This window comes from Bombus impatiens, unplaced genomic scaffold (assembly GCF_000188095.3).
Source record: "Bombus impatiens unplaced genomic scaffold, BIMP_2.2 scf_0452, whole genome shotgun sequence".
NCBI lineage: Eukaryota > Metazoa > Arthropoda > Insecta > Hymenoptera > Apidae > Bombus > Bombus impatiens.
Genome location: NT_176871.1, coordinates 1,197,767 through 1,222,251, shown reverse-complemented (window position 1 = coordinate 1,222,251; position 24,485 = coordinate 1,197,767). Strand labels below are relative to the sequence as shown.

The following is a 24,485-nucleotide window of genomic DNA, read 5'->3' as shown; positions in this document are numbered from 1 at the left end:
GAGGAACACACCGGGAACCAACGAGCCTCTCGACGAGTGCAACAGTTGCTTGACCGGGGCGCCCCGCAATGTCGACTCCGATTATTAACGCGGCTCTACGTTCCCCGACACGGTCGATAAACAGAAAATCCAGATATTTTTAGGAACTGGAAAAAAGGTTCGTAGTTAGTGATGGAATTTGGCACACTTTGAATAGCTTCGAATTTATATTATATACGGTGACTCACAGAAATATTCGAATACTTACAACAGAATTTTTCTTTGAATATACATGTTATAAAATTTTTGCATTTCATATAAAAGCAAAATTTGAAATCAATCCGAAAATATATGTAGAAGCCACATGACATTGATTTCAAACGCACATTTAATGAAAAACTAGTAAAGAGCATAAGTAGTAGTCTTAGACTATACGGTAAGTGCTAACAATGGGTCCATTAAACATCTTGGCTAACTAATATAGTAAAAAATTGACTGTTCAAATATTTGGATGATATTTGCGAAGTGTATGTTTCCACTGAATATCTTGTAACTCTTATATACATTCTCAGATTCATTTCAAAAGTTAACAATACAACCACGATAGTCGTGTCTCGTTACGATGCTAATAAGATTTCAAAATATTTTGTATCATACGTATATATAATGTTTCTAAGAGTGTTCAAATACTTCCGTGAGCCATGGTAACAAATTCGAATCGCTTTGAACATAGTTTGAAGCTTATAGCTCTCTCATCACTATTCATAGTGCCATAAAGATAAATAGAAAACAGCACAAAAATATTTTGCCACGTAGATCTATTATAAAAGGATTTCATGGAGCTTAATCCGTAGAACGAAGTATTAATATATTGTTTCGACGTGAATAAAAAACATTATCAGTAAAAAATTATAATTAATATATTACAATATAGCACACGACAGTTCTTTACCATTTATTTAAAATAAAATTCAATTGACTTTTAGATATTGGATCTATGTTAGTACGTTCACTACTGTCAGAGGTACTAGAATTTGAAATGTGTGAATGATAATTTTCTATTAAACAGACTTCTTCGTATAAATCTTCTGTAGACATTTCCACAATAAGTGCACATTCGTTTAGTAGCCAACGAAAAGTTCGTGGTAATGATTTTTCAAATATAGCGAAATTTTTTGATTTCACGCGGCTGAAAATGCAGTCGTACATCCAGTACTCCGTAAAGGGTTTAAAAAATATATCTTTCTCCTTGACTACAGTTTTTTCCTCACTTGATACAGGTGCAAAAGTGTCGTTTTGATTAAAAAATGAAATGTCGCTGAAATTAAGAAAGTTATTTATATCAAAATTATCAATATTTATATTTGTGTCATCAATACTAATGTCACTGATATTGATATTTTCAGGGAATAATAATTGATTTTTTTCGGTATTTCCAACCTCTATATGTTTATCATTTATGAAACTTGTGTCGATATTATCGCAAAGATTTACATTCTCTGTTGCGGCAAAAAACTCGGCGTCACTCTTTTCAATTTTTATAGGCGCAGCACTGCCCTTAATAAACTGACCCTTAGTATTTCGCTTAAGTTGAATTTTAGATTCTTTGGAATGTGTTTTTTTCATTCCATTCGACTTATGAAAGGCTTCTTTTTCTGCTAGTGATAAATGTATGTTGTATTTATCACGTAGTTTATTTTCTAAAAGCGTCCGTTGATCCAAACCATTGCTCCCTAAATCTTCTTCGTTCTCACTATCGCTATCAACAGGTATTGCTAATTTCCCGTTTGGCAGAGTTTCGGTAAATGTAAAATCATTTCCTGCAAAGACATTTGCAGAATCTTTCATTGCACTTACAGTACTATCGTAATACTGATTTTTAATAGTGTCAAATTTAATGCTACATGGTGTTTTAGCGTGTAAATAGTCATTCACACTTTCGCTTTTAGCTTCTTCGTCCTGTAAGTCATCTTGCACATCGATAAGCTGTTTTAGTTCATTTATATTTGGCATTCTAGGTTGTTCAAATGGAGGTACATTTTTTTCGAGAAAATGTACGTTCGAATCGACTATCTCTAACTCTATGCCACATTTCGCTGCTAATTCTACTAAACTAAAAAAGAGACCAATATATTTTAATTAAATGTGATTAAAACTAGCATATTTCGAATTAATAATCTCAAATTACTTACGCATCAGATTTTGTCATGTACCCAACTTTTGTAAGAAAAAAATCGCTTCGTGCTATATTAGGAATATCGTAAAACGGATGATCTAATAAATGTTGCAAGTACGAATGAAGAGGTGTTAGAGATGGTGGAAATATATCAATTGCCTTTGGCGATGAATCATTGATATTTAAGTTACTTATGTGTTTTCCCATAGCACTAATAATTTCTTCTGGCAAATAATGTTTAGAATTTTTTATTTCTCGTTCATTCTTATTCGATTTAGAAGATATAAATTCTAAGAATTTTAAATATAAATCGTCGATTCCATCTGCATCGGGACAATATTTCATTTTGGTTGGATAATGTGTATGCATTAAAATCGTCCTTCTGCATTCAATATATTTTTGCCATTCTTGAAAACTAAAAAGCTTATTATCGAGTAAGCCGCGTTCAATAGCTGTGCTGAAATATAAAAGAGAAAGGAGGTATTTATATTAGCAATAAAAAAATTTAATGTATTTAATGTATTAATTCTCATTAAAAGTACGATTATAAAAGGAGATTTGCACTCGCAATTTTTGTCGTCTTTGTCATACATTTCTCTTCTTTCTTCATATAATCTAGCCCCGTATATAATTAAATCGTTTTCGATTACAGCGTATGGCATTTTTTCGGAAGTAAAATATGTTGCCCAATGACCATCTGACTGAAGTACAATTCCACCACCGACTTGTTCAAATTTTTTTAACATATAAGAAAAGTGCTCATGCAGAGCTTCCTCGCCCGAAATATGACATTTAACGTCTTCTACAATTGCACGCGCTAGTCCTAGTTTCATTATAGATTCTCCATGTCCTGTTAAGGAGCATCCTACGTTCCTATTAGCATATGTACCACAACCCAATATTGGAGTATCTCCTACTCTCCCTACCAACTTTTTATTTAAACCTCCAGTTGTAGTTCCAGCAGCTACACTATATCCGTCATATGCTACACAACCAACAGTACCAAGACTATCTATAAATAATAACTTCCTGAATAAATAAAAATCTACTCTTTATCGTGGTCTAAAATGTAATCAATTTACTCGTTAACATATCGATATCCAATAAACTTTGATTATAAACATCCGCATTAAATTCTCCTGTTTTCCCTGAATGTAAAGCTATACGTGCTGCTGGTGAGACCATATTTCCTTCTGATATCCAATTTAAATCTGCATGTTTTGCTAGATTTTTAGCTCCTTCACCCACGAAAATGGAATTTGGAAAATTGTTCATAACATATTTTGCGAGTGTTATAGGATGTTCTATGTCTGAAACTGCCGCTACTGATCCACATTTAAATGTGAAACCATCCATTATGCTAGCATCCATTTGAACTTTTCCTAATAAGGAATATCAATAATCTTCACTTACGTAATCAAACTTTGCTAATATATTATTGATATATATTTGAAATGCACCTATTTCATTCAACACGGATCCGTAACTACAGTTAAAAAATTCATCACATTCAAGCCACCATAATGCAGCTTCTACAGCATCTACTGCAGTTTCACCATTTATTAATTTTTTATAACCATTGATGGCGGCTTTTTTACAAGCTGTCATTTTTTCTATAACTATAGAATCACTAAAATCCCCCGCACCACCGTGTACAATTATGCACGGAGTATTACTTTCGTAACATTTACATTCTCCAAACCCAATTTGTTTTTGCGATTTATTTAACGCACTATCAGATAATGTAATATTTCCATGTTGCATTTTTGTTCCAAATAAACTGACCATTTTTACTATTTATATTACAGATTTACAGACTTTGAGGTTCAAAACATAAAATAATATATATAATAGATATTCATTTTTTTCAAACATACCTGTTGATCTTCTCTGCAATTCTACTAATGCGATATTCAGTTACGCCATCTAGAGCAAGTAAAGTTTTCAGCACTACTATAATAAATGCCATTGCACGACCTTCATAGTTAGGAATGCATGACTTTTTTGCATCAAATATCATTTTAGGAGGTGATAAAGCTATTAATCTTTCTGTATATAATTGAATGCCCCCTAAAATCATATATGATATACAAATATAAGATTCAGTTAATAGTAGGAATGTAAGCAAACATATAAATAAACAAGCTAAAAATATAAATAAATAAACTGAAAATTTAAATAAATAAACTGAAAATATAAAATATAATCATACTTGGCAATCCTAGTTCTTGACAATATCTGTTAACTAAAGATAGAAAATCAGGACAAACTATATTCCATACACCAAGTAATTTTGCTATACTTGCAATAATTCGTCTCATGCCTTTATGTGTAATTTCAACATTCTGTGTTAAGAAGCTTCTTTCATTTGCTGTTAAATTCAGTTCTGGTGGTAATAAATGATCCAATTTGTAGTAAGACAAGTGTCCTTCTCTTCCATATCTAAGAAAAGATTCTTTAATAAATAAAATTTCAGTTTATATATTAATTATATATATTATATATATCATTATATATTAATAACTATATATATCATGATAATAAGAAACATCTCTTACATGCCTTAACATATCTCCTAATTGTATAGGTTGATTATGGATCCTTAAAGCTAAATATATAATTGCCCATAGTCGCATAGGTGTAATTATATTAGGTCCCATTTTGTACTGAGTACTTATGTGTTTCGCCCTGTATTGAACTCTTTCAAATTTAGGTATATTTTTTGATAATCTTTTAATTTTTCTTGCTTCTTCTTTGGCATGGGAACTAAATTGCACTCTAAATAAATCAAAAAGTATAAGAAATATTTCAATACATGTATATCAAATTTTTTAAAGAAACTTACTTTCCCTCATTTTCTGATGATTTCACAGAACTAGATTGCCTACTATATATACTTTGACTTTGACTGAACATACTAAGACCATCACCCTCAGAACTATTTTGAGACTGAAGATATCTATCATAATCTGCCGCTATTAGAAGTCTCTGAAAAAATGTGGTTTGCGTGAAATATGAAATAAATTTGTTTCTATTAATAAATGTTATAAAAATTACTTTGTTTCTGTTTAATTCTCTCATAGAACTACCCTCACTAAGTCCAGTAATGCTAGTTCCACTGACAGAAGTATTTGTATTACTTCTATATCTTTTGCGCTTTCTGGATGTTTTCTCCGATTGTACCTTGCCATAAATAATATCTGCATCCCTATTATAGTAAACATTAATTTGTCTGAATATAAACATAAACATAATTCAAATTGTTTACTCAAACATACCTTTTCTTATATCTTCTAGCTAATTTGGGCATAGATTTCCTTCTAGTTGAGATAAATGCTACTTCAAGTTTGCCTAAATATGTTGCCCATAATTGTAATACTGTCAATTTTATATCAGGTGGAACTCCAAGTTCTATTAGCTCATTTGTTAAACCAATTAAAACAAAATTGTATAATTCCCATGAAGTCCATCCAACCTCATTACCTAATAATTGTAAGTAAAGATTGCATACTTAACATTTAAAGATATTAATAAATTCCTAGAATAATATTTAAAATAATATTGATACAGACCTGATATATCAGATTTTAATTGCCTAATTTTTGTTTTTCGCAATCTAGTCGTACTATCTATACGTAATTCAAGAACTTCCTCTCTGATATCCTACAGAAATAATGAAATTAATTACTATTGATTATGAATTATGTTTAAAAAGATAAGAATAAAATTACAGTATATTATTACCTCATTTTGCGTTTGACACGTTTGACAAAAGAAATATCCAGCTTCTTTGTAAAAATCTTTACTGCCACAAATTTTGCACTTTTGCATTTTCTTTATGTACTCCTAACGGGAGTTCTGTCTTCTGCTGTTTGTTGCATTTAGGTATACTATGAGGTTATGCGACACGAGCACGCTTTACATCTCACCTCGTACTTTCTCATTAACAGAGGAACTTAACTTTACGGCGAGTACTCACGTGACCGATCATAATCTTTCGTTCTGAATTGCGATTGGTGTAGTTTGAACGAATGATACATTGAAGATACATGTGAATTGTACCCTGTAGCGGGAATACAACGCAGAATATTACCGCTAATTTACGGTTAAGTTTTCAGAGAAATGTAAACAATAATCGAAGTGTTTGTTATAAAACTTTGTTATCATTGAAACATTACACACGGTAAATATAGCGTGACGATTATAAAAATAATCTTTCCTGACACGTCATAATTCTTGAATTGTGCTAGAAAGTTTTTCTACAATCAAGAGAACTAGATTTTGCCTCACAATTGAATTCGTTTACAATAGCGTCCTAACCTCTATCTTGCATCGTACTCTTGAAGGAGATTGTGCTGCCGTAATTGAAGAAGGATGGCTAATTTTCCGAATGTTTATAGACAACTTTCTTTAAGGGATCAGTTTATTGTTAAAATGTGACACTGTGTTAAACTCAGAATAAAAGATGACAAGGCACGTATAGTTTGTGATTATGGAGTATGACTCTGCATCGAACTGTGAAGGTCATCTGCAAGATTTCGAAGCTTCAGAAGATCTCCCGCGTTTAAGAGAAATACAAAAACTTGAATGTTCAACCTGTACTACAAGTTCTACACCATGGCATTCTCTGCAGGTTGTGGCACCGCAGCCAAAGATCAAACTGGGTCCAACAAGCAAAAGTCTTTCATCTCAGGTAATGGAATATTACCACAAGTATTCTCAAAATACAAATTTGGATCAATATTTTTCGTTGCCTACGTCTAGTACATCACCAGAAGCAAATAAATGTTACTATAGTATATACGAAGTAAATCCTAAAGTAGAGGCTAACAGACAAGATTGTATAGGAGAGGAGTATAATTTAAAGACTTGTGTGCCCAGAGAGAGAAGAAGATGGGTGAGACCACCCCTTATTGGCCAATCCTCGAACGCAGAGTCATCATCTAGATATGCTCAACCATTGTCAAATCCAGAATCTCCATCGTCTGATTTAAAACATGTTACATCAGAGACAATTCTAGAAGAGAAAAATGAAAATCAGGAGATTTTAACAGAAAGCATAGAAAGGAAAATATCTTCTCCAACTTCTAGTATTGCTTCCCATAAGCCACTCGAATGGGATAGTGGAGCAGATGTTGGTTATTTTAATCTAGTACCCAGTAAACAAAATGATAAGAAATTAAGTACAATAGAACGCATGGCTTTAGCTAGAGGTTGTTCTGCCGCTTTAAGATTGGATCCAGAAGGTACTACGGAATCGGGAATTTCTGGGAAGCTCGTGGGAGTTCAAAAAAATTCAACCACTTCTATGGTTCCCAATGCTAATTCCACACCATTAAATCTGGGAGATGCTTCAGGATCAGAAAGTGAGATTGAAATTACTCCGATTGTTAAGAATCATTTGCCAGGTATAATAACAGGAAACGATATAAAGTCCAATGAAAAATCTCTTCCTAAGGATCTCAAGCAGCAAGATGCTTTTGTGCATTATTCAAAAAAGGAGCACAACTATGATACTCCAAAATCAACGTTTGTATCCAAGGTCCCTCTTGTAAAACCCACAGGTGAGATAAGAAAGCTAACAAGCAAACAAAATACGAACAAAGAAAATATATGCCCTCTCACGTCGCCTTTAAAAAAGAGCACATCCATGAATACGTTAATTATACCAGCCTCTAAATTACCGTTGAAACGAAGTCAGAGCGAGTTGAATTTGTACGCTAGGGATAAGAGCAGAGCCGCGTTGCCACTAATTTTTAACTCTTCATCCTCTATCGCGACTATTGTAAATAAACCTTCCACTTGTGATAAACTTATACAGACGAGTCTATGCACTTATACTCAAGAATCCGTTGGCGTGCAAGTCTCGGTTCTCGATGAAGAGAAGCCGCCGTTACCAAAGAGAGGAACTAGTTTGCAGAAGGATTCGACATTAATGTTAAAGAATCCAAAGGGAACGTACAAAGTTCAGAATTGGAGGAAGCATGAAGCCAATGAAACACGAGATGTTGGAGTAAACGAGCGTAGTAAGAAAGTAAAGCCGCGATACAGTAATTCGGAACCATCTCAGAATGGTTCTGCGAGGCATACGCCTCAGCCTGACGGTGTAGGGAATATAACTGGCAGAGCAAATAGTTTCGAGTATTTCCCTGGTCACGTATACGAGAACGTTCCTAATGGAAGCGGTAGCCATATCTCATCTTCGGAGACCGGAAGGTCTCATTCTACTCTACCTAATACCAGCTCCAGTATTAACGAGAAGCTATGGGGAGAGTCGAATAGCTTGGTGAAGGATCTAGAACGGAGCGTAAATATATTAAAAAGTCTCGTCGATGCGAATAAATGCGACAAGGAAGTTAAGAAAAGACTGATACATCATGTAGTCAAGAGATTGATCACTGCCAAATATACAGACGACAAAATCGAACATAATCTAGAAGACAATGTTCCATGGAATCCTGACGATGCTAGGAGCAGAGTGTACGGTAGGGAAATACTCCAGGCTTTAACGAAAAGGCATAATACCAGCGATTCTTCAGGTAACTGGAATTTGCAAAAGGAAATAACGCAAAGAAAACCCATGAGGAATGGAAGAGGCATTACGAAAGATATTACGTTAGAAAGTAGCAGTGATAAAATAGATAAGAATACGGACAGAACAGAAACTGATGGACGAAAAGCGAGGATGGGTCTTAGATCTGACGATTGTCATCGGAGCAACAATACTATTACCGATCCAGACAAGAGCGAAAGCTCTGAATGCTTTTTACCTCAAAGAAATCGCAAAGGCAACAAAATGCAAGATATATTTTGTACAAAAGAAAGATGTAAAATTTCTCAGAGAGATTCGACGATGACGACAACGGCGACGACGACGACGACGACGACGGCTACTCCTCCTGATCATAACCGAATGTTGTTGGACGCGGTTGTGAACAACAGAAGACCCATCGTTCGTTCAAGCAATGCAGGAGAACGTGACGATTGGAGATTGCTCACTACATTTTCAGAAAGACAATTCGAACTTAAAAAGTGCGGCAGTTCTGACTCCGGAGACTCGAAATTGGTTAGCTATGCCGAGATGGAGAAAAGAAATCAATTGATTTGGATCACGAATGAAATCAGTCATTTATGTAATTTGAAGAAATTGTTAGAAGAATCGCGAAGGCCAGAAAGATCACGAACGTCTCCAAAGAAATCGAGGTCAGGAAACTGCAAAAGGAAACCGATGGAGTCGCTGACGCATGTACATGATTTACCTAATGGTAAGGATTATTTGCAAAGGAACGGATCAGATACACAAGCCGATTCAGTGGAAGAGCCATGGTCATCTCATTGCAATTTAGCAACGTGTCAACTTTCCAGTAGATCAAATAGTATTATCCAACGTATTAAAAAGCGAAACAGTTGCGCACAAACTGCGACTAACATTACCAATGCCCTGTCGAAGACTGGCGGTGAGATCGTGTCTGCTTCTAATCTACACAATTCCAGAATTAAGTTAGTCAGTACTGGGATGCAAACTGTCCCTCAAGAAATATCTACAGCTTCTGCTATGGTGCAGTCAGAAATCGTGCACTATGTCCAGTGTTCGGCGCATAGTGCGCTGCACTTCCAAAACAATCACAAATGCAACGAACAAGCGAATCAATGCTTAAAGTATCATGCCATTCAAAATATAGTTACCACTTGCATGCAATGTTTACAGGAGCAGAAGGATCGATCGAGCAGCGTCCAGAAAGTGCATACGAATATAGAAAACTTTCGAGAGGAGAGTCCAGTTGGCTCACAGGGATTGTCTGATCAGATGAATAGTAACTCCTCGTCTGAGGTAATGCATCATTGTGCGAACAAGGAAGTCCAGACGAGTTCACTTAAGCAAAAAGAAACGAAGAATCAAATAAACGCCTCGAGGTCAAAGTCGTGTGACTGCAAATGTGACACTAAAAAGGTAGTGTCCAAAGGATGTCAGTCGTGTGCATCGCCAATAATTGCATTGGAAAGTAACAATGCTCCTAAGTGCGACGAATGTCAGAAGAAGATATTCCATGCACGTGACAGAGATGAGGGGAATTCGAAAGAATGTAGTTGCACAACGGTGTGCGAATGCGATAACGACCACTCGAAGAAAGGTCGGGCACCAATGAGATATAGTTCAAAGTATTATCAGAATAATAATGGATACGTATCGAGTTTGAATCAAAATAGCCGCATCAAGCTGTGCGGATGTTCGAGCGATTGTGTCTGCGAGAACAGTCGCGAACCGGAAATGCAGAACGCGAAAGGATTCTGCAGTTGCCATTCAAATGGGAGAACTCAATACAATGGGTCTCGCTATTCTCGCGCGGAAGTGGAAGACTGTTCGACTCAACCGTGGCCTTATTGCGTTACTAATGGACAAGTTAACGAAACTGCACAGTACAAAGTACAAAGTAATGTAAAATGCAACTGCGAGAAAGATTGTTTTTGTAATAATCGAGCGAAAAATAGCGAAGAATTGTTGCGTGGCAGAGCCTGCAACAACGGAAAACCAAATTACGTGGACGAGGCGAATCAAACTAGTGATTCCGATATAAATTGTAAATATTGTCGTTGCTGTGGCACGGCATATCAAAGCGTCAAAAACTGTAGTTGTTATCAAACGTATCCAAAAGCCATTGCGTACGAATTGTCGTTCGCAAAGGAAAATGGCCAGAAAAATGATAATCTGGGTGCGTTTTTAAAAGTGCCATTATCGAATTATACTGTTAACGAAGTGAAAACGGATGGCTGTGTTTGCAACATGATTAAAAAAGTTAGCTCGAAGAAAAATTCTCCGCAAAAATGTACTTTACAGGTAAGTGGGCGCTATATATAGGGTGTCCTGCAACATGTGGACAATATTTCAGTCAATGTAATGCAAATAATAAAATCACGTAATTATATATAACAATGTTTTATCGATTTTAGGATTATTTGTGTAAGAATAAAGCGGATTTTGTAAATAATGCAGAAACGCGTCGGCAATACATGTCGGAAATATCTCATCTGCGACAATTAAGAAAGGAAAAACGAATACAGTTGTTGGCAATGGCGACTACGTCGAATGTTTTAAAATCACCGAGAGCTTCTTCTAAACCGACAGGTAAGGATTTTCATTTTTTCATTTCTTTGTCGTTTACATTCTTATTGCCTTTATAACCTTTATATTCAGTTTACGCACAGAAAAAGATGAGCAACGAGGAAATGAGGGAGAGGTTGCGCAAACGGTATCTTCGTTTGAACGAGGTGCGACAGAAACGACGGCAACAGGAGAAGCAAGAAGAAGCGCGACGTAATAAACTTATGGCCAAAATCTTTTGTAAGAAACTACAGCAAAAAGTACTGAGGGGCCAAGTAGATCTGTCTCAAAGCGTTAGCGTTATATCCAACATGTAATGTTAAAGAAATGTTTGCGTGTGCGTAGTTTAAATGTCAACTGCAGTCTGACGATCGAACAGACGATAGAAGAACGTACAAACTATCTCGCATTTTAGGCTGAGAGGATCATTAAAGATATTTGTTTCTAGAATTCTCTCCATGAATCTTACTTTTATTTACAATAATGCATAATATATACTAGCATTGTGTTAATGTTTACTTTATAGGATACACATGAACGTCTAAGTTTATGACATAAAGTTTATTTAGGCATTTGTGTGTAACGAGGATTAGAGCGATAACATAGTGACTTAGATGATCCAGAAGTTTTTGATATAGATCTAAGAATTAAGATATCATAATGCGTTGTTCTGCAAATTTGTGCCTACAATTTATATTTAACATTGAATTTAAGAAACTTTGTCTTGCCAATATATTTTCATATCAAAAATACGTAGTACTGCTAGTTTTAATGCAGTCGTTCCATTAAAATTCAATATGTTACCCAATATTTTGATCTCAACGTTATCTAAATCTATCGATACATTGATACAGTGATCGCAAACAAGAGGTACTTTGTCATTCTTGATTGCTCCTGCTAAATTTATTATTGTTACCTTGTCAAGGTACTTGGAATATTTTTGAATTAAAATCGCTACCTATTTTTTCAAAATTATAATGGAAATTTCCAGATTTACTGCGCTTTAAGCGAGCGTCACTATATATATATATATAGATAGGAAACGTTGCACGTATGTTAAATCTCGTATGTTAAATATGATAATATAATAACGATAATTTTCATTTTCGTGGAACAATAGTAAATTCACAGCGTTAGAATCTCACATTTTACTGGTAAGATGTTTCGAAAACGAAAACTTCCTGCGTCGAGGAAGCGCACGATTGAGAATGGATCGCCTGATCGTGGCAAACTGAAATGCTTTAAGATGATGAAAGTAGTTATTAGTACCTGAATTACAGTACACAACTTTTTACCGCTCGTAAGACTTAGATAATATAGTCTCTTAAATTTTTATCTTCAATATTTTACCTTTTTGTATGATGATTATACTCATTTGGTTAATAAAAATAAAGAATCCATATAGGGACAGTTCTCCCGTTATTTTATTCTCGTATCTCACACATACTGTGCTAAATTTAAGAAAAAAGATCAGCAACTTCTTATGCGAAACCTACGTGTGCAACGCGGCTGATTTCTCTTTCAACATTCTATTTTTTATCATTCATTCAATGTCCTTGGTCGCTAACTCGAAAGCGTGTAAAAGAACAAAACGTCGCTGGAAAATTGTCTTGTTTCCCTCTATTCACGACGGTTTATATTCATATAATTTGTCTAATGAAACACGTTTTTTTTGTCATCTGCAAAATTATCGACATTCCACGTCGGAGAACAAATGAACGCTCGAGAAGAGCTATGCTTGCAGAGCAAGGTAGAAAGAAAAAAACCGTGTAAAATCGACAATAACCTTGTTCTAGTAAAGTAATGCCGAAAGAAAAACCTCCCAACGATATTATCTCGTTTGTCCCAATTGCTGCTTAGTCGCTCTATATAAGAATATGCACGGATTTCGAAGTAGTCGATTTCCTATTCAAACTGGGAACGTATCTCGTTCGATATATTCGCGATACAATAAGATATCGATCTTTGATTCGAATGCCAGCACATTCGATAATCTTTGCAAAATCAGTCCTTGCGTCTTTGATCAACGATCATTACAGATAAAACATTCGAGTGAATTTTTATGTTCCATACTTTTTAAAGAAAGCGCGTAAAACGAAAAGCAGCCGTGTTTATCGATTAAAATACAACTTTATAGGATATAGCGTTTTAAAATGACAACTCTTCGGACCGATGACTTGGACCAAATTCTACAAGACCAATTTACGAATGAATTTCGTATTGGATACACCAAAGTGCGCGGTTTTTGTTTACCAACGAGATACGAAGTTTTTGCAGACGTAATTGAAAACTTCGAAGTCAAGAATGACGATATTTGGGTTTGCAGTTTTCCAAAGACTGGTACATCTTAGTCAATCTTATTAAGTCATAAGAGGGTATAAAAGGTTACATTTTAATTTGAACGACATAATTATAGGAACAACATGGACTCAGGAAATGATCTGGAACGTCGCAAATAATTTAGACTTTGAAGGAGCCAAAGTTCACTTATCCGAAAGGTTCCCCTTTTTTGAGTAAGTTAACGAAGCGAAGTGATCGATGATTTTTATAAATATTAAAAATAATACAAATGATATGTTCTATTAGGTACTCCATACTTTTTGATTATTTGCCGTACACAAAAATTCATCCGGAAGTGCAGTTACCTCTGTCAACTGTGGATAGTGTGGAGTATACGAAAAATAAAGCTTCTCCAAGATTCATCAAAACTCATTTACCTTTTGATTTACTTCCACGCCAGATTCGGACAGGCGAGAAAAAGCCGAAGATTATTTACGTGGCGAGAAATCCAAAAGATACCTGCATCTCTTATTTTCATCATTGTCAAATAATAGAAGGTTATCGTGGCAATTTTTCCGATTTCTGTCGCCTTTTCCTAGCAGATAAACGTACGTGCATGTTATTACAATTGATGATAAAAGATAACACGTAGATAAGAGACATAATTAGCGATTTTAAAATTCGATATCCATCAATTCCGTACTGATCAATTCTGTGCTACTAAAATTGACATTTTATTCGATCGTGAAATTTGATATGTATTTTTGCTCCTCGTATGAATTATATAATAACTTTATCATAGAATTATTATTTTTGTAGTGAGTTATACTTCATATTGGGACCACGTTCTCGACTTCTGGAAGAAGCAGACCACTCTCAATATGTTATTATTGAAATACGAATATATGATAGCTGTAAGTAAACTTAAACATTTGCAGTTGCTTCGAGGATACGAATATCCTTTTTGTAAAATTTAGGACTTGCCTGGTGCGATAAGGAAGTCAGCTGCGTTCCTTGATAGAACTCTGACTGACGCTCAAGTAAAAGTATTGGAGGAACATTTGAAGTTTGCCAGTATGAAGAAAAATCCAGCTGTGAATCATGAGGATGTGGTTCGAAGGAACAAGGAGCGGAATAAAATCACCGTTGAAGGTTCGTTTATCCGAAGTGGTAAAGTCGGTGAGTGGAAGGAGAGATTGCCCGACAACGTGATCCAAGAATTTGACAGATTAACAAAAGAAAGATTTTCTCCGTATCATCTCAATTTCTGAACGACGTTCTACGTATATTTATACATTTTTAAAAATTGAAAAACGAAATGTATTATATTAAGAATGGAAAAAGCTCTGTAATACGGGGGAAAACAGTGTTATAATAAAAATATCAATCAATGCTATAATATCTTTTTGGTTCGAGGCATCGAAGAATGTTCGGCATACTGGTTCTACAAAGTTGTCCAATTGTGGCCTTGGTTGAAGGTGTAACAACGCTCATATCGCTTCCTCTTTCGATTAATATAATCGCTGCGTCCCTTTTTCTCCATAAAATTGCTATTTGAAGGGCGATGAAACCCATATTGTCCCGTATATTGACGTCAGCCCCGTGATCCAATAAAATCGAAAGAATGTCCACGTTCGAACTGTATACTGGACAAATGATTCTTAATAAATACTTAGTAGACTACGATTTTTACGTACTTGTGTGAAATTTAAGGACAAAGAAAATCATAAAATGCATATAACATGCAAATATATATAAAATATCGAAAGTAAGATAATTTTTACAATTTCATTATAACGTTTAATAGAATAAAAGAACGTCTATTTGAATCCTATTTTGTTAGTTGTGCTCATAAAAATTGACAGTCTAAATTAATCTTAATCGATCTTCACTTTGATTTCTTTCACCTGAGATCATAAGCGGTGTTCTTCCCTGTACGTCTTTTTGATTTATTGAAACGCCGTGATCTAAAAGAAACGTTACATTCTTCGATCGTTCTGCTACAATCGCATACTGAAGACAAGTCCAACCTCTTCTACAAGTGTACATTTATTAGAAATAAAAGCACAGATATTTATATTAATTGTACGACCTACATATCCACTTTTCCAGGATCTGCCCCCTTCTTCAAAAGAATCTGTAATATTTCTGGGTTTCTGGATACGTAAGAGGCGTACATAAGAGCAGTCCTAGCCCAAGGTTGGGTAGTAGTATTGTCCAGATCAATCGAATTTTTCTCTAACAAAAACGATAGGATCTGCAGATCACCGCGATCGATAGCTGCCGTGATAGGCGTTTTTAAATTTGGTGTAGGATAATGTAGATCTATCGATAGACTACAATTATAGCAACAGTTATTAACGACAGGTATAATCGGTATAATTCGTTTACTCACATTTTCGTTAAAAAATCTTTGATCTTTCTTACTGTAGCGAATCTGAGAAGCCATATGAATTGCTCCTCGACCGAATCTATAAATCATAAGATGTTATTTCGAGGAATTAAGAATCATATCAGTATAATATCTTACCATTTATCTGACGATTAAATTCTGTGTTCAACATTGTCGAGATAATGAAGTGTTTGAGTTTTTAGTAAACATACTGTTAAGAGTTATTTACTTTGTATTGCGCCGGCTCTAAATCGATCAAACATCATGTACGCATACATGTACATGCTAATGTTGAGTTTAAACGCGAAATACACGCCTTACAAATATTTTTCTCTCTAATCCACTAAAAAGATAACGTTAACGAGTTGACATTTCATTCGCAATTCTTTTTTACTTAATTTACATTAACGAATTCCGATTGAGAAGGAATTTTAAAGATTTGTATAATATTTTTTCTTTAATTATTTCATTTTATTATAGAATTTTATAGACGAATTTTGTACAATTTGAAGTACAATACATACTTCTCAATAAACGTAATATTGTAGTAGTACTGCAACGATCTTTCTTTAATTATATAGAAATGTTGTATGACTTGGAATACGTAAATGGCATTCCTGTCTCAGTAAAAATCAACATTAATTGTATTAAACAAATCCGAACTTTGATAGTTGCAATGTTAATAAAGAACCGTAATATTATAATCCTGAGCTCGCAAACGTGCATTTAGAAACAAATGAGTAACCTCGGCATAGCGCGCTACAGCGGATGCTGTTTAGCCATTCAACCGACAACTTTATTTTTCCTCTCTGACTTGCATTCCATTTTAGAGTACCGGAAAGACAGGAGTCCAACGACACTGTCCCTCCAATTCGACACGTTGAGAGAACCCGTGAGCCGTAGACATTGAAACGCGTTTGAGGCACCTCCAGTACACGCACACTTTCTCTTCGAGACAGGAACACGTGCCAAGGTGGCTGGAGAGCGGTATAGTAAGCCGTTCGAACACTCAAAGTCTACTTTCTAAAGACGGTGGCCAGAACAAGTCGGAACCGCGTCCATTGCAGTGACTGCGTGCTCTGTCGTTCTCTTCTCGGGGCTTCGTCGCCTGGTTTGCGATCGAGCTTTCGTTTTTCCATGAATCTTAGTGGCGACAAAACTAAAATCGAATCGTTCAGGAACAAGACCTGAGGCATTTCCAGCAATCCAAGGAAGATGAAGTGATGGCAGATGTTACGAGGAGGTGGATAGCGCCTGTTCTTGTCACACTTTTGACATGTGTACTGTTTCCTGTCTGTGGTATGTTTCTCAAAATTGTCGATTATACGAGGGAACCGTATGTTCTGACAGTGAATCGATGGATAATAATTCGAGTAGTGAACGCGGCGTCGAATGACGTTCCTTGACCGTGCGTTGAGATCTCCGCCTGTCAAACGTGGTTTGTGATGGTTTTAGGAAATTTTCGAGATATTCGAGTCAAATATGACAAGCATATCAGCTTCGATCAGTTGTTAATATCGATCGTTCAATCAGTCAAATAGCCATACATCAAATGTAACAGCAATGGTTTTATATTTTCTAGATATTTAATACACAGCTAAATATTTAACGTATCGGTGTAAGGAATATTTAACAAGTTAATGCCATTAAGCGTCCGTATTGCGTAAACACGATCATAATGAAAACAGTGATCTATATTGTAAAGTTTAATTTTCCTTACTTTCTCTCGTGACCGTGATTCGGAACAAAGAACTTCTAAGTGAGTAATCATTTTCTAACCATAGCGTGATTCACGATGAAACGAAATCAATAGGTCTGGACGAGTCGGATCACGAGGAATACAGAGGGAAATACCTTGGGAAGTTGAACGCGTATCATCATCAAGTAGCTGGTGACGTTTACGTCGTTGACGAGTACACGTTGTTGCTAACTTCCTTTAGCTACGATGGCAATGGAGCCGACACCTTTTTCTGGGCAGGTGCGTCGAATCGACCTGGTCCACAAGGCTTCATCGTACCGGATGAATGGGGCAAGTCAGTTTGTTTCGGTGTAACAGAAACCTTGAGATGAAAGTACGTGATTTAAAGATATCTTCTTGTTTCAGAACGAATGTCCTCGATCGGTACTTGAATAAGGATTTCACTCTTACTTTACCGGATAATAAAAGAATAACGGATATAAAATGGTTCGCTGTGTACGATTTGAGCAGCCAGGTATATCGTATAACAGTAATTACAGTTGTTTCAACGTTAGTATATCGTTGAGATAACCGTAAAAAAAATATTTTTCTCAGAATACGTTTGGCGACGTGTACATTCCCGACGAATTCGATCCACCAGTACCGCAAAAGATTTCTCAATTAACAAAACGATCACACGGAGTATCTTCAGGGTCCATCGTAATTCTGGATTCGAAAACCATAAAAATACCAGAATTTACATACGATGGGCAGGGAACAGACACGTATTTTTGGGTTGGACTTGGTCCACAGCCTAACAGCAAAGGGACGAAAGTACCCGACGAGTATGGCTAGTAAGTAATCACTAGAAATTTTCGAACGAATAGATTTTTCAATTTTGGTTAATTCTATTCTCAACAAGTAGATTTTCTCAGCTAATCTTGTTTTCTTGCGTTCCATCAGCCTGGAATCAATTCGCGCCTACAAGGAAGAAGATATAACGATTCAATTACCTGGAGACATGACTGTTTTCAATATCGACTGGTTAAGTATCTTCGACGTGAAAACTAAAACCAGCTACGGCTCTGTCATAGTTCCGGATGGATTAAACGTACCTCCTTCGTTAGTAAAAGTAATCAATTTTTTCAGTCTTCGATAGTTTATCGAAATGAAACTTTGCGTACTAGTAATCGATCTATCAAAGTACAGGTGATCAAGCACACGCAGACTCTACCAAATTGCATTCAACTCCACAAACGATTTCAAATCGGTTGGGAAATTTTTGGACCACAGATCACTATTCAATTAGCAGGACAAGTTAGTAAGTATAGTTAAAACCATGTTCAGTTATCTTGTAGCAAACTTAATATTCGAACAAAGGTATTTGAAAAATGATTATTCGAATGACGTATCATCTTGTTTGACCAGATGTTGAATCAATTACGCGTTGGTATAATAGAACGTTAATTAACCTTAGGTGAAGATGAATACATGGCGTTCGGTCTCTCTGGTTCCGAAACTTCTAGCCAAATGGAAGGCGCGGATGCTGTGATCGCTTATGTGGACGGTACTCGAGGCTACGCTGTGGATTATAACATCACTGCGAAAGCACCAGTACGTAAATACCAAGAACATTATCAACACTTATGTTACATTGCGAGACACTTGTTAATTTTAAACGCAAACTTTAACAAAGTTGGTCTGCAATAAAATCTTCAAAACATAGCATAACTTACAGTTAGTTTTCCTTATACTACAACGCAGTTAATAGAAAATTATGTAAATTCAGTTTGTAATTATTACATCCATTTATGTCTAACTCCAATATTCTATACTATCCACGAGCAAGTGTCTCGAGTAACTTGTAGAATGTACTATAAATAAAAGTAAAGCAAAAAGAATAATTGTTTTCCTATTTCACCAACAGTGTGGAAAAGTTCTCGGCCAATACAGGGGAGTTTGCAGGGATGAATTATTCGGGGGTTTAGATAATAACCAGATGTATACTGCTGTTAGAGAAGATGGAATTAGTATCGTTACATATAGACGTACTCTCAACTCGTGTAAGTTAGCACATAAAATGGAAGCGAAGTGCCGAAGTGGAATTATATGGTACACTTTATATCGTAGCTGATCCAGGAGATAAAGAGTATCCGACGAATAGACCAGTTTACGTGATATGGGCTTTGGGAAGATTGGATGAAAATAAAGAGCCGACTTTCCACGATGTATATCCTAAGAGCGATCTGAAGTTAGAACTAGTTCCTGAAGAACCAGAGAACACGTGCATGGATTTTACGGAAACAAATGAGAAACTAATGTAAGTAACACGCTGATGATTTATATTTACACAGATGCTACTAATTGGAAACTTTATTTTGCCAGAGAACCTTGGGAGAAGACAGAGATATTTGATAGAAGTATTCGGTCGTTTAGAGCTACTATCGGCCCGTCTGGGGGCAAAAAGGGCTATCAAGGAATTACAGGTTTGATTTAGAGTTCGAGATATTTCGAATATTTTGATTATATTCATTAATGGAGAATGCGAATATTTCTTCATTTATGGGATACTTAATATCAAGCAATATATTAGTTTGTTCAATTCGTAGGACAAACGTCTACAGGTTTGGCATGGTACATCGAGGGTCAGTTGGTACCCAAACTATATCTGCGTCGGGGATTGACGTACAATTTCCGTGTTCACGGCGGAAATAATCCTCACAGTCCGAATTTGTACCACCCATTGATTATAACTAATGAACCACACGGTGGATATGATAAACTCAGTGATGCGGCGCAAAGTAAAATCAGAGTTTTGGCGGGTGTTGAGTTCACCAGAAGAGGACAACCGAGACCAACCGCAGGTTCCTAATAAAATATTTGTACACCTGGTCCTGTTTTTACACGATCAATTGATTCTCGAAAAAAAGAAAGAAACACGCGATAAAAAGGATAGAAGAGATTGCAAGAGTGAGAACTTAGAACAAATTTTTATTTCATTTTATTTAATACATTATTTTCGAGCAAATCCTGTAAAAATCTTCGATTGAATTTTTATTTAATTTTTAGTCATATTTCAACGTATTTCTTATTTTATGAACTTACAAAGACAATAATTTACGAAAGGAAGCTTCGAGTGTAAAGTGTCAAACGAATATTTTCTAAGGATGCGCCGTTTGAACCGCGTCAAATGAAATTATATCCTGTAAAAAGAGGATCGTGTATTTTCCTCGATCTATGTAAAAACAGAACCGGCTGTAATCGAAGTTATTTCGAAAAAAGATACGTAATGCCGGAACAATTTATTCCTTTTAGTTGGGCCACTTTGCTTAAGCAAACACGGTGCCCGAGACAGAAGACTAGATGATGATTTTATGACGTTTAAACAATTTAATAGAACATTAGTGAGTACGTGTGAATCAGGTAAGAAAATATAAAGTTTCTAATTCTTTTTGTTTCTTTTATAAATAAGTGTTTCTTCATTCACTGTCATTTCTTGTAGGTGAAGGTGGAGTGCTAGAAATTACACCGAACTCTACCTGGCCAGATATCGTTTATTACAATTCATTTACCCATGCAAATATGGGCTGGAAGATATACATACTGGATGCTTATTCGAAAAGCATCGCTGTTACTCAACGATTATCGTTACTTGCAGGAATAACGGCTGTGTTTTTTCGTTTGTTATAAATATAGATATAGGTTACTAAGATTAGTCGTACCTTTTTATTATACAAGCGTAAATTGACTGATTTTAGTAAATAGATCTAGAACGAAGAATTTCATCTTCCATCACACGTGCAGGCGGAATGTTTCGTTCCTAAGCTAGAAATGAATCAAAATCGCAGAGAGATCAGTGCATTCGAATGTGCGAATTTACTGTAATTTTTTTTATTAATAAATACCATCTTAGTCATACGATGAATTTCCAATTGTAATATTTAATGATAATGTTAACTTGTTAAGAAACAAATTCTTAAAAAATATAATCTATTTTTAGCATTTTTAGAATATATATACAGAGTAAGATACATATTTAGAATATATATGCATACATGCAATCTTCACCTTCGCTTGCCTTTTAGTTTTGCGGTGACCTCCAGTTTACATTGTGCAAACATGCACATAAACAACAGTAGTAATCCATCATTAAGAAGAACTATGTTTAAAATCAAACAAGAAAACTATGGTGACTAAGTAACAAACTACATATCCAAATCTACCCTTGTAATCTAAATATGTACTTTGCATTGCCTCGTGTCCTCTTTGATTGTGCGTTTTTCCATTACTTAGACGTAACAGCTCCTTTTATTAGCACTTTTCTATCTTTTTTCTCTGCTTCTTCCTTCTTTCCTCTAATTGTTTTGCCTATTCCAATCTTTATCCCTCATCTTTCAGCGACTCTTCCACGCTCCTCATACTTGCCATCCCTTCAGCGTCTCCAGCTCTTTTCCACATAGCTCGCGTCACCTCTTATTTTTTTCTTTGCAGTATCTATTCTTTTTTTCCTTGTTTCCGGATCTCAATCTATTTTCCTCCTTTGCTCATTCCTCTTTGTGTAACCTGGTCAATCTAGCACTATTATTTTTCCATGTCTCTGAACGTATTTAGGTTCTCAGATCTTATTTGCTCTGTCTAATTCTTCCTCTTGCATCTATCTCTTACTTCCCAAACTTTCCACATCTCTTTCTCTTCACTTTCAAACCTCTCTACCTCTTTCTCCGAGTACCCACACCTTCTAAAATATTCTTCCTTTCCTTTTCCTCATCTCGTCCATCGGCATCTATCTTCCTCTTCTTTTCCTTTCTGCCAACATTCCTTTACCAACATACTGTATTTTCCCTCATTGATTCCTTCGTCGTATCTTGCAGCTGTTTTTCTTAAATCTATCCTCATTCTGTCTCTTTATTTCCTCTCTTATTGTACATATTGCGTTGATGTATTTTTATCCACTCTCATAATCAATGTCAAGTATTCGTTGTAGATATCAATGTATCTAGATAATGGAATAAATAAAATCAGAAAAGTTTTATGAAGGTTCGTTAGCCAGTAGAAAGAGCCATAGAATAACAATAGCAGTTCGCCCCTGAACATTGGCGAGTGATAATCGATTCAAGCCAAAAGCTGCAGCCGCGGCAATCGATCACGTGCATGTTTTCCTTATATCTACATAAATCGTTTATAAGAGTTCAGGAAACAGAATTCGTAAGATCGTTTATTGTTTGTCTACAACATGCGTCGAATATAGGGAGAGACTGCGAATAAGGAAGATAGAGGGATTGAGAGTCATAACAGTTGCAAAAGATTAAAATCAATGAGACAACACTAATGCGACAAAAAAAGAATTCCTATATTCTTTGAGATTTAAGTACATTACTTAACATATACGAGTATTGGTGCATTTAGTTGGAAAGCGTAAACTTTCTCCAGAGAGAAATCTGTTACGAGAAAGTTAATAAATCGAAATCATCTTCGAATTACGTCTTTCTAGCATTCTATATTTTTATGAAAATAAAATGGTTTTAAATAAAACAAAATTTCTACCAGTTTGTAATATACAAACTTAACGGAACAAGGGACGCAGTTTCTTTCTAAGATGATTGCACAATATTGTCCAACGACTGAACAACCAACCGGGCAACATACTTAATTTTCATCGATTTATCCATAATAATTACCTATTAATGCACAATATTATAGCCATCATTACCATATACGTATATTAAGTGGAAATGCTCAAGAATCGAAAGTTGTTTCCGTTTAAAAAAGAGAAAACTGGTCTGCCAGTGGACCGAGAAGGTACCAATAAGTCCGTGATCCTCATTTCATTTCAGACCGCAGCACGATTAACATCCCCGTTCGTGTGTCAGTGTTCGATTTCTTTCTAACGAAATTGTATACCAAGTAAGTTGTTCAATTTACATGGATTTGGGCGAAAAATTGCACGATTTTGTCGTTACATCGAGTATAATCTTTGCAGTGGACAACAAATTTCTTAATTTCACCACGATCGAAGGAGATGTAGGACGAAGATTGGATAAGATGTTTGGCGTGAAACCTAGTTTCCTAAGAGTAGAACCAGGCCATTGTTTATTACCACCCCAATTCGTTTTTCACGGGGTGAATATCAGGGATATGGAAATCTATGACGATGATGTGTGGATGATTTCATATCCGAGAACTGGTAAATTTCGTTCAAATCTATATTTTATGTTTTATATTTATACAGTGTGTCCTAGGTTTTAGTGACGAAACTTTGCCAGTATATTACAACTAGGGGGAATAAATGTTACATAAACATAGGTCGTTTAAAACTTGATTAAAAACTTACGGCAAAAGTACGCATTATATTTATACGAGCTGTGTTTACTATCTCAGATTGTTAAAAGGAACACGATATTCTTGTAGCGCTCCCAGAATTAACAAACACTCCGTCTCAAAATATCCATCATTCTTGATAATACAAGATTGACAGCGGTCGAAAGCGGAACTTTTTACTCTGTGAAGTTCATCTTTATTTTGCCTCGTTTCTGTAAACGCATCATTAATTTTCTTTATCGATTGATCACGTGGTATCTTTGTCATAATTTTTTAATAAAGCTTTAAACGACATATGCTTGTATAATATCTTTTTCTTTTTCTAATCCATAAAATATGTATAATGGGAAAATTTAGCCGCTAAAATCCGAGGTATTTTGTATAATGACATGAATTTCTATCAATTTTTGAATTCATTGCAGGTAGTCATTGGGCACAGGAAATGGTATGGTGTATCGCAAATAACTTCGATTTCAAAAGTGCTGAAACTCTGTTTCTTTTACGTAACCCGTTGCTCGAGTACGTTTTATTAAAAAAAAAAAAAAAAAAAAAAAAAAAAATT

At 35.4% G+C, this 24,485-nt stretch overlaps 6 protein-coding genes and 1 long non-coding RNA gene across 8 annotated transcripts in view; 4 read left to right on the top strand and 3 right to left on the bottom strand.

Moving 5' to 3' along the window:
• Nucleotides 1-665: 665 nt before the first annotated feature.
• On the bottom strand, nt 666-6,159 carry LOC100746822 (TATA box-binding protein-associated factor RNA polymerase I subunit B). 2 transcript variants are annotated; one of them, XM_003490488.4, is made up of 10 exons: nt 5,900-5,986; nt 5,728-5,818; nt 5,434-5,638; nt 5,213-5,363; nt 5,001-5,143; nt 4,718-4,933; nt 4,368-4,597; nt 4,033-4,225; nt 2,172-2,612; nt 666-2,092 (listed from the first exon to the last, which is right to left on the bottom strand). In XM_003490488.4, the coding sequence occupies exons 1-10, from the start codon at nt 5,984-5,986 to the stop codon at nt 928-930; spliced, it is 2,922 nt and encodes a 973-aa protein (XP_003490536.1). In that variant the 3' UTR covers nt 666-927. The 2 variants fall into 2 exon arrangements, with proteins under 2 accessions (XP_003490536.1, XP_024224263.1); XM_024368495.2 differs by having other exon boundaries at nt 667-2,092; nt 4,458-4,597; nt 5,900-6,159.
• A 100-nt stretch (nt 6,160-6,259) lies between these two features.
• On the top strand, nt 6,260-12,668 carry LOC100746701. The gene is made up of 3 exons (XM_003490487.4): nt 6,260-10,991; nt 11,105-11,279; nt 11,349-12,668. Exons 1-3 carry the CDS (start codon nt 6,648-6,650, stop codon nt 11,570-11,572), a joined length of 4,743 nt encoding a protein of 1,580 aa, XP_003490535.1. The 5' UTR covers nt 6,260-6,647; the 3' UTR covers nt 11,573-12,668.
• Nucleotides 12,669-13,216: 548 nt separating this feature from the next.
• Nucleotides 13,217-14,892, top strand: LOC100740747 (luciferin sulfotransferase-like). Its single transcript, XM_003490520.4, has 5 exons — nt 13,217-13,595; nt 13,672-13,768; nt 13,842-14,143; nt 14,355-14,449; nt 14,513-14,892. The coding sequence occupies exons 1-5, from the start codon at nt 13,409-13,411 to the stop codon at nt 14,804-14,806; spliced, it is 975 nt and encodes a 324-aa protein (XP_003490568.1). The 5' UTR covers nt 13,217-13,408; the 3' UTR covers nt 14,807-14,892.
• LOC100740626 (ankyrin repeat domain-containing protein 7-like) lies at nt 14,888-16,010 on the bottom strand (the record flags this gene model as incomplete). The annotated part of the gene is made up of 4 exons (XM_033321443.1): nt 14,888-15,181; nt 15,443-15,570; nt 15,632-15,871; nt 15,931-16,010. Coding segments are annotated over 4 exons (711 nt in total), but the record flags the coding sequence as incomplete, so codon positions are not given.
• A 946-nt stretch (nt 16,011-16,956) lies between these two features.
• Nucleotides 16,957-21,530, top strand: LOC100740509 (protein Skeletor, isoforms B/C). The gene is made up of 13 exons (XM_003490518.4): nt 16,957-17,226; nt 17,741-17,960; nt 18,032-18,140; nt 18,221-18,459; nt 18,569-18,737; nt 18,815-18,926; nt 19,083-19,219; nt 19,533-19,668; nt 19,736-19,925; nt 19,991-20,091; nt 20,215-20,469; nt 20,921-21,028; nt 21,108-21,530. Exons 1-13 carry the CDS (start codon nt 17,151-17,153, stop codon nt 21,293-21,295), a joined length of 2,040 nt encoding a protein of 679 aa, XP_003490566.1. The 5' UTR covers nt 16,957-17,150; the 3' UTR covers nt 21,296-21,530.
• The window catches only part of LOC117151804, a 5,083-nt gene continuing 2,050 nt past the window's right edge, over nt 21,453-24,485 (bottom strand). Inside the window, exon 2 of the long non-coding RNA XR_004461933.1 lies at nt 21,453-22,601. This is a non-coding gene — a long non-coding RNA (uncharacterized LOC117151804). The remainder of the gene's footprint in view (nt 22,602-24,485) is intronic.
• The window catches only part of LOC100746578 (luciferin sulfotransferase-like), a 2,920-nt gene continuing 1,758 nt past the window's right edge, over nt 23,324-24,485 (top strand). The window contains exons 1-3 of the mRNA XM_003490486.4: nt 23,324-23,509; nt 23,586-23,789; nt 24,346-24,442. Of these exons, the coding sequence (XP_003490534.1) occupies nt 23,509; nt 23,586-23,789; nt 24,346-24,442 (302 nt within the window). The 5' untranslated portion in view covers nt 23,324-23,508. The remainder of the gene's footprint in view (nt 23,510-23,585; nt 23,790-24,345; nt 24,443-24,485) is intronic.